At 42.1% G+C, this 14,487-nt stretch overlaps 1 protein-coding gene across 6 annotated transcripts in view; it reads right to left on the reverse strand.

Moving 5' to 3' along the window:
- Nucleotides 1-13,782, reverse strand: part of Nars2 (asparaginyl-tRNA synthetase 2, mitochondrial) — a 105,949-nt gene extending 92,167 nt beyond the window's left edge. For 2 of the 6 annotated variants that reach the window (XR_003837109.2, XM_021167574.3), the window contains exons 1-5: nucleotides 13,369-13,782; nucleotides 9,610-9,693; nucleotides 9,256-9,365; nucleotides 7,141-7,261; nucleotides 5,533-5,673 (exon numbers count right to left, since the gene is read on the reverse strand). Coding sequence is in view for 5 of the 6 variants with exons in the window: in XM_021167574.3 (XP_021023233.1) it covers nucleotides 5,533-5,673; nucleotides 7,141-7,261; nucleotides 9,256-9,365; nucleotides 9,610-9,693; nucleotides 13,369-13,509 (597 nt within the window). In the remaining variant the exon portion in view is untranslated. Of the gene's footprint in view, nucleotides 1-5,532; nucleotides 5,674-7,140; nucleotides 7,262-9,251; nucleotides 9,366-9,609; nucleotides 9,694-13,368 lie in introns of those variants that run through there. The other 4 variants (XM_085841516.1, XM_021167576.3, XM_029479176.2 and 1 more) reach the window with 3 other exon arrangements.
- Between the last annotated feature and the right edge of the window lie 705 nt (nucleotides 13,783-14,487).

Consider the following 14,487-nt stretch of genomic DNA (forward strand, 5'->3'; position numbering starts at 1 on the left):
CTCTATTCAATATAGAACTCAAATTCTAGCCAGAGCAATTAGACAACAGAAGAAGGTCAAAGGGATTAAAATTGGGAAGGCGGAAGTCAAGATATCAAAGCAACTCTCCTAACCCGCAAAATTCCACCAGAGAACTCCTACAGCTAATAAACAACGTCAGCAAAGCAGCTGGATATGAAATTAACTCAAACAAATCGGTACCCTTCCTCTACTCAAAGGTTAAACGGGCTGAGAAAGAAATTAGGGAAACAACACTCTTCACAATAGTCGCAAATAATATAAAATATCTTGGTGTGGTTCTAATCAAGCAAGTGAAAGATCTGTATGACAAGGACTTCAAGTCTTTTTTTTTTTTTAGATATTTTCTTTATTTACATTTCAAATATTATCCCCTTTCCTAGTTTCCCCTCCGAAAATCCCCTACCCTCTCCCCCCTCCCCCTGCTAACCAACCCTCCCACTCATGCTTCCTGGCCCTGGCATTCCCCTATACTGGGGCATAGAACCTTTGCAGGACCAAGGGCCTCTCCTCCCATTGATGACCGACTAGGCCATCCTCTGCTACATATGCATTTAGAGCCATGAGCCCCACCATGTGTTTTCTTTGATTGGTGGTTTAGTCTCAGGGAGCTCTGGGGGTACTGGTTAGTTCATATTGTTATTCCTCCTAGGGGGCTGCGAACCCCTTCAGCTCCTTGGGTACTTTCTCTAGGTCCTTCATTGGGGACCCTGTGCTCTGTCCAATGGATGGCTATGAGCATCCACTTCTGTATTTGTCAAGCACTGGCAGAGCCTCTCAGGAGACAGCTTTATCAGGCTCCTGTCAGCAAGCTCTTGTTGGCATCCACAATAGTATCTGGGTTTTGGTGGTTGTTTATGAGATGGATTCCCAGGTGGGGCAGTCTCTGGATGGTCATTCCTTCAGTCTCTGCTCTGAACTTTGTCTCTGTAACTCCTTCCATGGGTATTTTGTTCCCCCTTCTAAGAAGGGTAAAAGTATCCACACTTTGGTCTTCCTTCTTCTTGAGTTTCATGTGTTTTGCAAATTGTATCTTAGGTATTCTGAACTTCTGGGCTAATATCCACTTATCAGTGAGTGCATATCATGTGTATTCTTTTGTGATTGGGTTACCTCACTCAGGATGATATCCTCCAGATGCATCCATTTGTCTAAGAATTCCATAAATTCATTGTTTTTAATAGCTGAGTAGTACTCCATTGTGTAAATGTACCACATTTTCTTTATCCATTCCTCTGTTGAGGGACATCTGGGTTCTTTCCAGCTTCTGTCTATTATAATCTATATATATCTACTATGAACATAGTGGAGCATGTGTCCTTATTACATGTTGGAGCATCTTCTGGGTATATACCTAGAAATGGTATAGCTAGGTCCTCAGTTAGAACTATTTCCAATTTTCTGAGGAACAGCCAGACTTATTTTCAGAGTAGTTGTACCAGCTTGCAATGCCACCAGTAATGGAGGAGTGGTCCTCTTTCTCCACATCCTCCCAACATCTGCTGTCACCTGAGTTTTTGATCTTAGCCATTCTGACTGGTGTGAGGTGGGATCTCAGGGTTGTTTTGGTTTGCATTTCCCTGATGATTAAGGATGTTGAACATTTTTTTAGGTGTTTCTCGGTCATTCGGTATTCCTCAGTTGAGAATTCTTTGTTTAGCTCTGTACCCCATTTTTAAAATTTGTTTGAAGAAAGAAATCAAAGATCCCAGAAAATGGAAAAATCTCCCATGCTCACGAATTGGTAGGATTAATATATTGAACATGGCCATCTTACCAAAAGCAATCTATAGATTCAATGCAATCCCCATCAAAATTCCAAACCAATTCTTCAGAGATAGAAAGAGCCAATTCTCAAATTTATCTAGAATAACAAAAAACCCAGGATATTCTCAACAAGTATTCTCAACAATAAAAGAACCTCTGCAGAATCACCATCCCTGATCTCAAGCTGTACTACTGAGCAACAATGATTAACCAAACAAACAAACAAACAAACAAACAAAAACAAACAAAAAACACCCCTAAACTGCATGGTATGGGTACAGAGTCAGACAGGTAGATCAATGGAATAGAATTGAAGACCCAGGAGCAGGGCGTGGTGGCACAAGCCTTTAATCCCAGCACTTGGGAGGCAGAGGCAGAGGCAGGTGGATTTCTGAGTTCGAGGTCAGCCTGGTCTACAGAGTGAGTTCCAGGTCAGCCAGGGCTACACAGAGAATCCCTGTCTCGAAAAACCGAAAAAGAAAAAAAATAATAAAAAATTGAAGACTCAGAAACAAATCCACATACCTATGGTCACTTGATCTTTGACAAAGAAGGCAAAACCATCCAGTGGAAAAAAAGACAGCATATTCAACAAATGGTGCTGGTTCAAGTGGTAGTCAGCATGCAGAGGAATGTAGATTGATCCATTCTTTATCTCCTTGTACAAAGCTCAAGTCCAAATGGATCAAGGACCTCAACATAAAACCAGACATAATGAATCTAACAAAAGTGGGAAAGAGCCTTGAACACATCGGTACAGGGGAAATTTTCCTGAACAGAACACCAATGGCTCAGGCTCAAAGATCAATTATTGACAAATGGGATCTCATAAAATTGAAAACCTTCTGTAAGTCAAAGGACACTGTCAATAGGACAAAACAGCAACCCACAGATTGGGAAAAAATCTTTACATCCCAAAGAGGGCTAATATCCAATATATACAAAGAACTTAAGAAGTTCAGACTCCAGGGAACCAAATAACCCTATTTAAAAAATGGGGTATATAGCTAAGAATCTTGAATGGCCGAGAAGCACCTAAAGAAATGTTCAACATCCTTAATCATCAGGAAAATGCAAATCAAAACAACCCTGAGATTCCACCTCACATTAGTCAGAATGGTTAAGATCAAAAACTCAGGTGACAGCAGATGCTGGGGAGGATGTGGAGAAAGAGGAACACTCCTCCATTGCTGGTGGGATTGAAAGCTGGTACAACCACTCTGGAAATCAGTCTGGCGGTTCCTCAGAAAATTGGAAATAGTTCTACCTAAGGACCCAGCTTACCACTCCTGGGTATATACCCAGAAGATGCTTCAACATGTAATAAGATACATGCTCCACTATGTTTACATCAACCATATTTATATTAGGTAGAAGCTGGAAACAACCCAGATACCCCTCAATGGAGGAATGGATACAGAAAATGTGATACATTTTCACAATGGAGTACTACTCAGCTATTAAAAACAAATGACTTCATGAAATTCACAAGCAAATAGATGGAACTTGAAAATATCATCCTGAATGAGGTAACCCAGTCACAAAAGCACACAAACGGTATGTTCTCACTGATACGTGGATCATTAGTCCAAAAGCTCAGAATACCCATGATAAAACTCACAGACCATATGAAGCTCAAGAAGAAGGAAGACCAAAGTTGGATGCTTCAGTACAACTTAGAAGGGGGAACAAAATAATCATGGAAGGTAAAGGGAAGGAGAGAGGAGGGGAAGGGGAAAGGGGGAGCAGAATGAGATGTGGGAGGAGAGAGGGAGAAGTACAGAGGGTCAGGAAACTGAATGGAGGTGTGTAGCAGTGGCGGATGGGGAACTGTGGTAGCCACTAGAAAGTCCCAGATGCCAGGGAAGCAGGAGGTTCCCAGGACCCAACTGGGATGACATTAGCCAAAATATCCAACAAAGGGGATAGAACATGTAAAGACCACATCCAGTAGATAGGCATGGCCCCCAGTTGAGGGATGGGCCACCCACCTATCTCAAAAATTTTAACCCAGAATTGTTTCTGTCTAAAGGAAATGAAGAGTGGAGCAGAGACTGAAGGAAAGGCCATCCAGAGACCGCTTTCCTAGGGACCTATCCCATCTTCAGACACTATTGCTGATGCCAAGAAGCTGTTCCTGACAGGAGCCTTGTACAGCTGTCCCCTGAGAGGATCTCCCAGCGACCAACCAATACAGATGTGGATGCACACAGCCAAACATCAGACTGAGCGCAGAGACCCCAATGGAAGAGTTGGGGAAGGAATGAAGGAGCTGGGGATTGCAACCTTGTAGGAAGAACAACAATATCAACTAACTGGATGCCCCAGAGCTTCCACTAAACCATCAATCAAAGAGTACACATGGAGGGACCCACGGTTCCATGAAGCATATGTAGCAGAGGATGGCTAGCTGGCAACAATTGGAGGAGAGGCCCTTGGGAAGAGAGAGAGAAAAGACATAAAAAACAAGTCCCAGGTGGGTGAAGTTGTGCAAGCCTGTAATTCTAATTACTTAGGAGGCTGAGGTAGGAATATCACAAGTTCAAGGCCATCCTGGGCAATAAACAAGGGTTAAAAATGGATCTTTTGCCCACAAGTGCAATGCAAAGTTCTCTAGCATGCTTGAGGCCCTGGACTCAGTGAGCAGCGTGATACTCTTAAGTGGTCTAACACAGGGATAACTCAGAGACAACAAAAAATATTCTTTTTTAACTGATGGCTAAAAGCACCCTTCAGGAGCTCAGCATGATGGCACATGGCAAGCTATAAGGGGACTAAAATCAGGAGAATCGCAAAAGCTGGGAAAGCCTCAGTAACACAGCAAATAAAAACCGAAAGTCAAAAGCCCAAATCAATAAAAATGACCAATTTATGTACCTAAGAACTTAGCCAGCCCTGACAGAGACAAACAAAACTAAGCCAAAACACAGTAACTGGATTTTAAAACAAACAAACAAAACACTGATAAAAAAGAGAAGCCAAGGGAAAAAGGTATGACTCAGAGGACCCAAGTTAAAAGAGGACATCAAGTCTCACTAGAAACAATGAGAAAGCACGGGGACAGCTATTAGGAGTCTGGGCTCATGACTGTAGCCCTCAAGCTTGGGACGCTGAGGCAAGAGTAGCTTGAGTTTGAGGCTATCTGGGCTACACATGACTTTAGGAGAAGCCTATTTAAAAAGACCTTGTGGCTCAGTGGTTAAGGACACTTGTTGCTGTTCCATAGGATGTTCAGTTCTCTAAGCTCACAGCTGTCTGTAACTCCAGTTGCAGGGGAATCTGGCACCTTCTTCTGGCTTCCACATGACACTCACATTCACATATATGAATGCAAAATAGTCAGACACTCATATACACAAGAGTCTACCAACCTGCAATTCTATATCCTAAAAAGTATTCCAAAATGAAGGTAAAATAAGAGGTATTACAGATACAAACTTTTGGGGTCACAGACACATCCCTTCACAGTGCTGGGGCCTTCATGTGTATAGTCATGTCCAAACTCATCAGACCATATGCATTCAGTATGCACAGTTCTTTATGTCAGTTACTCCTCAACAATGCTATTAAACACATACAAGAAAAGAGAAGTGGGGAGGGGAGAGGACACATACGCATGTCTATGACACTTAATTTTTTATGGAATAGAGTGTTTAGAACAAATGAGATCTTTCAGGAAAATGCGCCAGGTTTACAATTATTCAAATTCTGCATTAGAAAGAACACATGGGAAGCTGAACGCCTTACCTTAAAGTAGGAATGAATAGCAGCTGTGGCTTCACTGCGGACCCTCAATATAGAACCCAGAGCATTAGTCCTGCACCTCAGGTGAGGATACTGTCTCAGGTACTCCAGAGGGTGTCGCTCCTTATACTTTATAGGGAATGCCTGCCAAAAATATGGGGAAGATTTAGAAGAAAACAAAAACAGTAGTGCTTTGGGAATATGCTTTCCCTCTTTATTATTTTAAAAACATTAATTACATGTATGTGTATGTGTGCATTTGCACATTTCTGCACGCATGCGTGCACACACACACACCACCATCGCCAAATGTGTGAAGATCAGAGGATAACTTGGAGTTGGTTCTCTTTCAAGCATGTAGGTCATCAAGCGTGGAGATAAGCATCTTTATCCTTGGTGCTCTCTCTAGCACCTATTTCTTAACAGAATGGCTTGTAACCCAATTACTCCTATCAGGTAATCACAACAGTGGGGTGGAGTTAGGTAGATGCTGGGCTACAGCCAGCTTTACTACTTAGCAGTTAAATTACTCAATGTCACTGAGGCCTGCCTGTTGCTTACCAAGTTTCTACCCATTAGCTGTCAGTTTCTTACAACTAAAGGGGTTTGCATGTAATTTTTCAAAATAATTCACTTTGACATGTGAGCTCATAACACTACAGGCATAAAAGGCTTTCTACCACTACACATACACACAGTTGGTATTTCTCCCAATGTCTTGAAAGCCCACAAGCATAACTGATTAAGGTTGCTTTATGGTTTGTCAACTTATCATCTAACAGCAAGAGGGAGAGCCAACAGCTTTCTTTCATTTAGCACAGTACTGAAGATTGGGAAAAAAATTAAAGGAAATTATCACTCTAGCCTGAAACATTTCCAACCCGTCTATACTTAGCGATTTCAAAACTAACAAGACAAACATCTTCTCAAACAAAACCTGAAGTTTCAATTAAAGATAACAGCAAAGTTAAAAAGACAGCACACTGCTTCTGGTCTCCTCCGTACTTCAGATCTTGGATAAATATTGGTTTTTATGTTGTATAGAAACAGGTATCACACTTATTAGAGGTAAACTATAGTCCCAATTCTCTCATGTCTGAACATGTTAACTCTCAGCTAGGGGAGGGGTAGCATTTACCCATGACAGGGTCTGGGGTTTGACTCTGAGCACCACAAGGGCAGGGGCAGGCAGGGGGTACCACACATGTACAGGGTACAGGGTGAGGTCCTGGATTTGGGATTAGGAACAATATAAATTTAAAATAAATATATAACACTAAGCCAAAAGCATAAAAGCAATAGAAGCCAACAGACAGTAATTATGCCCATTAGATATTTAAAATCAGTTCTAGCGAAAACAAGAAGCCAACGTCTAGAAGACAGACTTCAGAAGGGACAGGTACCAGAGAGATGCACGGACTAATGAACACTGCACTCCCAGAAGCTGAAGCAATCACTATAACTTCACGCTAGGCTCTGTGGTCTGTTTCAGTGATCAGGGAAGTCACAAATGAAACTCCCTCTAAGTGCCATTCTTGCAACAGACTTAAATAGACCACTCATGTTTTAAATTAAACCTAAACAGCCCCCTAAAATTACCAGTAAACATACCTTGGCTTCACAGTCTCCAATAACCTCAATCTTTTCTGCCTTCAGTTCCACATTTTGCCTCTTGGATTGACTTTTGACCAGCTGCCCTTGGACTTGCACAGAACTCCCAAAAGTCAATTCTCTATAGTAACAAAAATATCTCAGATCAGAAAAGACACTATCGATAGCCTTCATTTCAGTTACAATCTTGCTAAAGTATACAATGTCCAAAGTGCCCTTAATTAAATAATCTGCAGACACTCTTGCAGGACCAGGACTGTAAAAATGAGTTCCTTCAATTTTAAAAAGGGAACAAGGAGAGTTAACAATTTGCTCAAGCATTTAGAATTAATAAATTATATAACTGATAGGAGTTTTGGAGAGAGTGGGAGGAGAAAGAACTAGAATTCACTCAGTAGACTGGTATGGAACTCCATGAGTTTTGGAGGGAATGGGAGAAAGACCTAGAATTCACTCTTTTGACTGGTATGGAACTCAAAGAGATCCACGTACACTTGCCTCCCCAGTGCTGGGATAAAGGAATGTCACCACCACCTCGCACATGTAGATTTTTGTTGTTGTTTTTGAAGAGGAGGTCCCATGTAGTGAGAATTTGGGTTTCTTTAAAAAACAGAAATAGAAGTGCACTTTTTTTTTATTCCCAGATATGGGGATGTGGGGCTGCTTCAGACTGTCCTGGGCAGCTATGAGCTGCCTCCTGCTTTAGCAGGGCTAAACAGAGCCATGCAACTGTTACGCTCACAGATATCATCAGAGGAACACAAACCTCTTTTTAAAGGTGGTCACGTGGCACAGTGTGCTGGTGAGAGTAAGAAGGGCCCTCAGAAGCTCATCCATTTAAATGTGTGGTCCTCAGTTGGTGGAACTGTTTGAAGATTAGGAGGTGTGGCTTTGTGTCACTCAAGGATTAGGAGGTGGGCTTTAAGGGCACAAAAGCCCAAGCCATTCCCAGTTAGTGCACTCATTCTGTCTACCTCATACTTGTGGAACAAGGTGAAGCTCTCAATGACCGCTCCAGCAGTGTGCATGCCTGCTGCCATGCTCCCTAACATGATGGTCATGGACTCTTAACATGAAACTGTTGCGCACCTCCCCCTCAAGCTCATTCTTCTATACGTTGCTTTGGTTAAGGTATCACAACAATAGAAACGTAATTAGGACAGATTTTGTCTTTCTGCCCAATTGAGACCCATCAGTCTTACATGTAATATGTTATTCCTAACAGTCCTTGGAATAGCAAAGTGCTTATTCTAGCAGAATTGTGCTCTGCTCCCTAGAGGTTATACTTTAACACAAAATGTTATTAGTTCTGACATCTGATAATGAGGCCATAAAAGTTCCAGTTATTCTCGACTGGTGAGATGGCTCAACGGTTAAGAGCACTGGCCGCTCTTCCAGAGGGCCTGAGTTCAAATCCCAGCAACCACATGGTGGCTCATAACCATCTGTAATGGGATCCGATGCCCTCTTCTGGTGTGTCTGAAGACAGCTACAGTGTACTCATAACCAAAATAAATAAATAAATCTTTAAATAAAAGTTCCAGTTATTCAATAATAATTGGTTATTTTCTAACACTGTGTCAGAAGCTATGAACAAAAATTGAATACATCATTTTTAACTTCAAAGACTGAGTCCTTAATAGAGTCTAGTAAGTTAATTACTAATTAATTTCCACACAATGTTATCATTCTGTGAAGAATGGGTACAGGATACTATGGGAGCAGAGAAGCACCGGCCATGATCACAGGATATAGACACCAGATGATGTCTAAACTGAAACCATAACTATATACCTGGGACTGTATCAGATTGAGGGACCAACATGCACATGGTCAGAAGACAACAATTAGGGGAGGTCTGACTAGGTTTAAAAAGATTGGAGTAAAGCATGGGCAGAGGATTCCAGCATGTGAAAATGTTAGAGCTTAAGGGCTCCTGGTTCCAAGTATCTGGAATTTTCTTCAAAGCTCTTTTTCACAGATATGCTTAGAAAGATCAATCATTCAGGTGTCAAATAAGACACGCAATTAGGGAAGTTGAGAACACTAGAAAAGAAAAAGCAAAGAACTCTTTAGGAAAAAAAAAAAAAGGATAAAACAAACCTACCTACCTACCTACTGTCAAAGCTTGAATCTGCAACAACCTGAAGACTTTCCAAAGAAGATCCGTCATTTACATGCAGGAACAAAACTTCCTTCTGGGATCTGACGGACCGGATCCATCCCTGAAAAGTATTGTTAAATGTGAGCTTAAAAACCAAACACTTTACATTTTCATTACACATTCAGAAAAAGACCGCTAGAGGGATTCACAATCTCTCAAGAAAAAAAAAAAATTTACATGTTTGTGCCTTTCTCTTATGTCAGCCAGAGAGAGCATTAGATTGAAATATCAGACAAGATTGTGTTGTGTTTACAAACTATCACACAAAAATTCTTAAAAACCAACAGTCTCATGAAGATACGTACAGTACTATACACCTGTGACCCAGCACTTGGGAAGCCAAGGCAAGAAGATCCCAAGTTTGAGGCGGACTCTGACTCTGCAGCTGTCTAGGTCTCAAACACAAAGGAAAAAAGTATAATGAAATATACATATTAAAATGTCACAATGAAAGAAATCTATTTTTTTTAATTCTTGTGGGTTCATACTAGATTTAAAAAAAACTATTTGTGTGTCTATATACATCAAGTGTATAGCAGCGCCAGGAGAAGGTATTGGATCCCCTAGAGCTGGAGTTACACACAGTTAGGAGCTAGCCTATGTGGGTACCGGAAGCTAAATTCTTGTCCTCTTATTCCTCTCAAAGAATAGTGAGTACTCTTAACCACAGAGCCATCTCTCCTGCACCTGAAACCCATTTCTTTGTATGTTAACCAAAAAAATTAACATTTTAACAATATTATTATCAAAACAGTGATCTTTTGCTACTGCAAAATTGCTCTGCAGCAGGAACAGAAACGTTAACACCAAACAAATAAAAATTTATGACAAAAGAAAAGTCTCATTATGAACACATAGTGATACATAAACTTCAAAGACAGACTTACTTAACTTAAATGACAGGTATGTGCATGTACAAATGAGAAGTCTTTAAGTAGACTACAAGACTGCTAACAGCTACATTCCCAACCTGAATTTAAACAGCACAGGAGTTAACAGAGAACAATGCTTTCAAAGCAAAGATACAGTGTGAGGTATCCCCTAAATGTATAGAACTGGATACAAAAAAATACTTCCTACTAACCAGGCTTGTACAAAGCAAGAGATGAGACTACACACACACACACACACACACACACACTCCTATTACTACCATGTCTGTCGCTCAGCAATACCTACAGACACTATTACAGGTATGCACAAAATACTTTAAGGGAAAGAGGCACACTTACTTGTTTTTAAGTTTATTGCTAGTACATAGATAACAATCTAATGTTTTTGTTGCTGTTTGTTTTTGAGGCGAGGTCTGGGGTCCAGCACAGAACTTAGAGAGATCCGCCTGCCACTGCCTCCCATGAATTGGGATTAAAGGTGTGCACCATGACACTCTGCCTCTGTATTTTCACTTATGTGTGTACGTGCATGATAGATATGTAAGAGCAGGTGCCCAGAGAGGCCAGAAGAGAGCACTGGAGTCCCTGAAGCTGGACTTATGGTGGTTGAAAGCCTCCCGGTTTAGGGTCTACTAATGAACTCAGCTCCTCTGGAAAAAAAAAAAAAATTCTGGTTCTCTAGGTCAGTACCAAGTGCTCCAACTGCTAAGCCATCTCTCCAACACACACATTTTAAGTGAAAGAATATCTACTACCTATTGGACATGTGTCATGTTAAAAATAAAAGCTTACTTCCTTCATATACTGTCTCATACTGTTTCCATCTCATAAAAGTCCTAATGATTATCACACCTCTCTTACAAATAAGTAAACGGTGGCTCCGGGCTGTTAAGTACAGTGCTGATGAACTGGTGTTCACGTGTGAACCCAAGGTTATGTGACTACAGCGGGGCCGCAGAGCATGATGTGTAACCTACTTCAGTCTCATGTACAGGGCACTTCATCGCACCCAGCCCCCAAAGGCACCCACAGTTGCTCAGTCTCAGTCAACGGTAACTTCCAAAGCACCACTCGTATGTTCATTTGTTGGAAAGTTCCTATGGAGCACTTCTGATGTGCTTCTGTCCTAAATTCTAAGTACTGTGCTATTTAATCCTTACAAGGGCTAAACAAAGTGGCTGTGGGCATTTGTGAAAAGAACAGACACTTAGAAAAAAATTTAAAAGATAATCCAGGTAGAAAAAAAATTATCAGGTAGTACACTTGGAACTCAAATACAGTTACTATTCTGAAGTATCAACAAGCTTCCCTAGAATGCTCTTTCCTTCCCGTTCTGCCTGGGAACACATGTTGCTGCTATGTCCAGTCCATCAGTTACCCTACCTGGGGATACCATCCTCCAAGACAGCCTGATATGCAGGTAACACCTTCTTGAGCTTCACACAGCTCAGGAACTCCCTGTTTTCTTAGAGCTCTTTTATTCGCACCACTCATAACTACCACATTGCTGTAAACTAGGGCTAAACAGCAATATAATGTGAGTTTTACAAAGTTAGCTCCAAGGATAACAGCACTTTCTGCTCTTTCAGAGGACCCACGTTTGGTTCCTAGTACCTTCTGGGGAAGCTCACAGCTCCTTGTAACTCCAGCTCCAAGGGATCTGACACCACCTACGGATCTCCATAGGTATTCCTATCTATGTGTTATAAACTCATGCAGACACACATACACAAATACAAGATAAAATTAATCTTTAAAAAGATTTGTCCTTACATTAAAAGTAAAAATAGGTAATGAATAGCATGCTATTCAGTCAATTATACTCTGAATATCATTCACATGTAAACAATATAAAAATATTTTTATTTTTGAATATATTTATTATATTTATATTTTTATTTTCTTTACTCCTCAAAGTTATTATGTATTTTACTCTTACAACACACCTCCATGCAGTTGAAACACATTCAGGTGCTCAGAGCCATAAGTGGCTAGCAGTTTCCATATTATACCACTAAGCACCCAAGTAAAAGAAGGCCTGTTACCTGGGTAGTAGGTTCAGTTCATCTTTGACTCTTCTTTTGTTCATCACACAAATCAAGGTACAAAGAGCACAGCAGTTTTGATAACTTTTGATTGGGATCATGGAACAAGTAAGAAACCGAAAGAAACGCAAGGAAGAACAGCTTGGTCATGGTGCCAGATATCAGGAATATGGGTGAGACCAATTAGTTTGTTTCAGTAATTCAAGAGGAAACAGCCAAGCACCCGTCTTACTCTTTCTGTGCTTTTAGGAATCTATTCAAAGCTGCCACAAATAACAGCAGCTAACACTGACTGAGAGGCCTCTGTTCTAAATAGCCTGTATTCATTAACCCGTTTAATATTTAGAACTCTCCAAAATATGGACTATTATCTCCATTTTCATAAGAGAAACTGGGGCCTGAGGCACTGTCGTGACATGCCCATAAGTAACAAGCTACAAAGTAGGGCAAGCGAATTAAGCCAAGGCAACTGCAGCCCTTAGCTTGTCAAACTACAACATTCTGCTTTTTCCTAGTTTAATTACATGGAAACCTCAGGAGCCTAAGTGACTGAAATTGAAAAGGCATGGGTTCTCCTGTGTCCAACTTGTGTACAATGAGCCGCAGTGAGCAACTGAGGATAGCTATGAATGCAGCCCAACACGGGCTTCTAAACTTTGAGACTTTTTAACTGGAGGGTAGAGGCGGTAACTCAAGTATGAACTTGGTAGGTGGAGACCTCATGTTGCAATGTCAAAAGGCTGGACACACCTGGAACCACTATTTCCTGCCAGCCAGGAGAACAGGAAAAAGAGAAAGACAGAATTTCTGTTCTCAAGGAACTAGGGCAAGGCATCGCAAGTTATTACTATAAAAACAGATAGATAGATAGATAGATAGGTAGGTAGGTAGATAGATAGATAGATAGATAGATAGATAGATAGATAGATAGATAGGGGAGTGTTCATTTCAACTTTTCCGCATGATTAAAGTGTTTACAAGAAACCCCTAGGTGTTATGAAAACTCAGCTGCTGCACTTGTGATCGTCAGAACGATTTGCAAAAATAACAGTGCGGTCCCAGAAGTGTAGACTCTGGAGACAGTCAAGTCAAGCAAGCTCAGGCAGCAGTCTTTCCACACACCCACCTGCACCGTTACGCACTCCCCACTCGCGTCCTGGACCCTGAGGGCGTCCCGCACGCGTATTTTGGCAGACGCGCGGGGCCTGGGGCAGGAAACGGAGGAACAGAGGCGCAGCGCGCCGAGCAGGCGCCGGGCCCCGAGCATGGCGAGACCGGCCAGGGTTCCACGGGACGCCGGGCTACGTCCCGGCTCGCAGTCCGCGAGAGCAGCCTTTTTCAGCCGCGCAGTCCTGCCGTCATGCGCTCCTGTCGCTCTTCCCTCCGCGCCCCGAGCAATTCCCACGGGACCCCACCTCCGCGTCCCGCTCTCGAAAGCACGGAAGGTTCGACTATACGGAACACAGCAGCCTGTGTCACACGGTACGTGGGACCGGAGCAAAGACCCAGAGTTAAAGCACGTTGCAACTGAGCTACGTCACCCCGTGCTCGCTCTTACGTCATCACGCTGGGTGGAGTCTGAGGCTGAGCATGCGTGATTGTGTCCCGGAGCTTGTGAGGCGGGCCAGGGGGCAGGATGATAGGCGCGGGACGGATGGGGGCGGTGCAGGAGCTGAGATGGGCGGGACTAAGGAGCAAGGGCTTTCTCAGGTTTCTCAGAAATAGCTTCTGTCGGGTCGTCGCTGGGGAGACTGAGGAAAACTTGTGGGCAGTATTGACAGATGCAGAAGGCAAGTGTCTGTGCAGAGTCTTAGGGGTGAAGAGGAGTTCTGAGCTCTGGGAAGTCAGTCTCCAGACGTAGAACTTGCTGAAGTCACTGTTGGGTGGTAGCCAAACACTTCGTTGCTTAAAAAGGAGCTTTGCCTGCCAGAATGGGCAAATCTTTTCTCTTAGTTGCATTTGTTTGAACTGGAAACAATGGCCTTTGCATATATTCAGCTACGTTTTAAGTTTACACAAAAATTATTTTTTCGTAACTCAGTGAGACACATGATAATGTTTCTATCTAGTTAAACAAGAAAAGGTCAAAATAAGGACTAATTAAGTTGCCACAGTGAGACACCATACATAGTCCTGTTCATCAAGGAGCTTATGATGAAAAGATGATGGTTGGGGGACAGAGACAGAGAGGGAGAGATAGAGACACAGAGACAGACAAAGAGACAGTGAGACAGAAACAGAGAGA

Source organism: Mus caroli, unplaced genomic scaffold (assembly GCF_978045245.1).
Source record: "Mus caroli unplaced genomic scaffold, Mus_caroli_1 scaffold_8, whole genome shotgun sequence".
NCBI classification, from domain to species: Eukaryota; Metazoa; Chordata; class Mammalia; order Rodentia; family Muridae; genus Mus; species Mus caroli.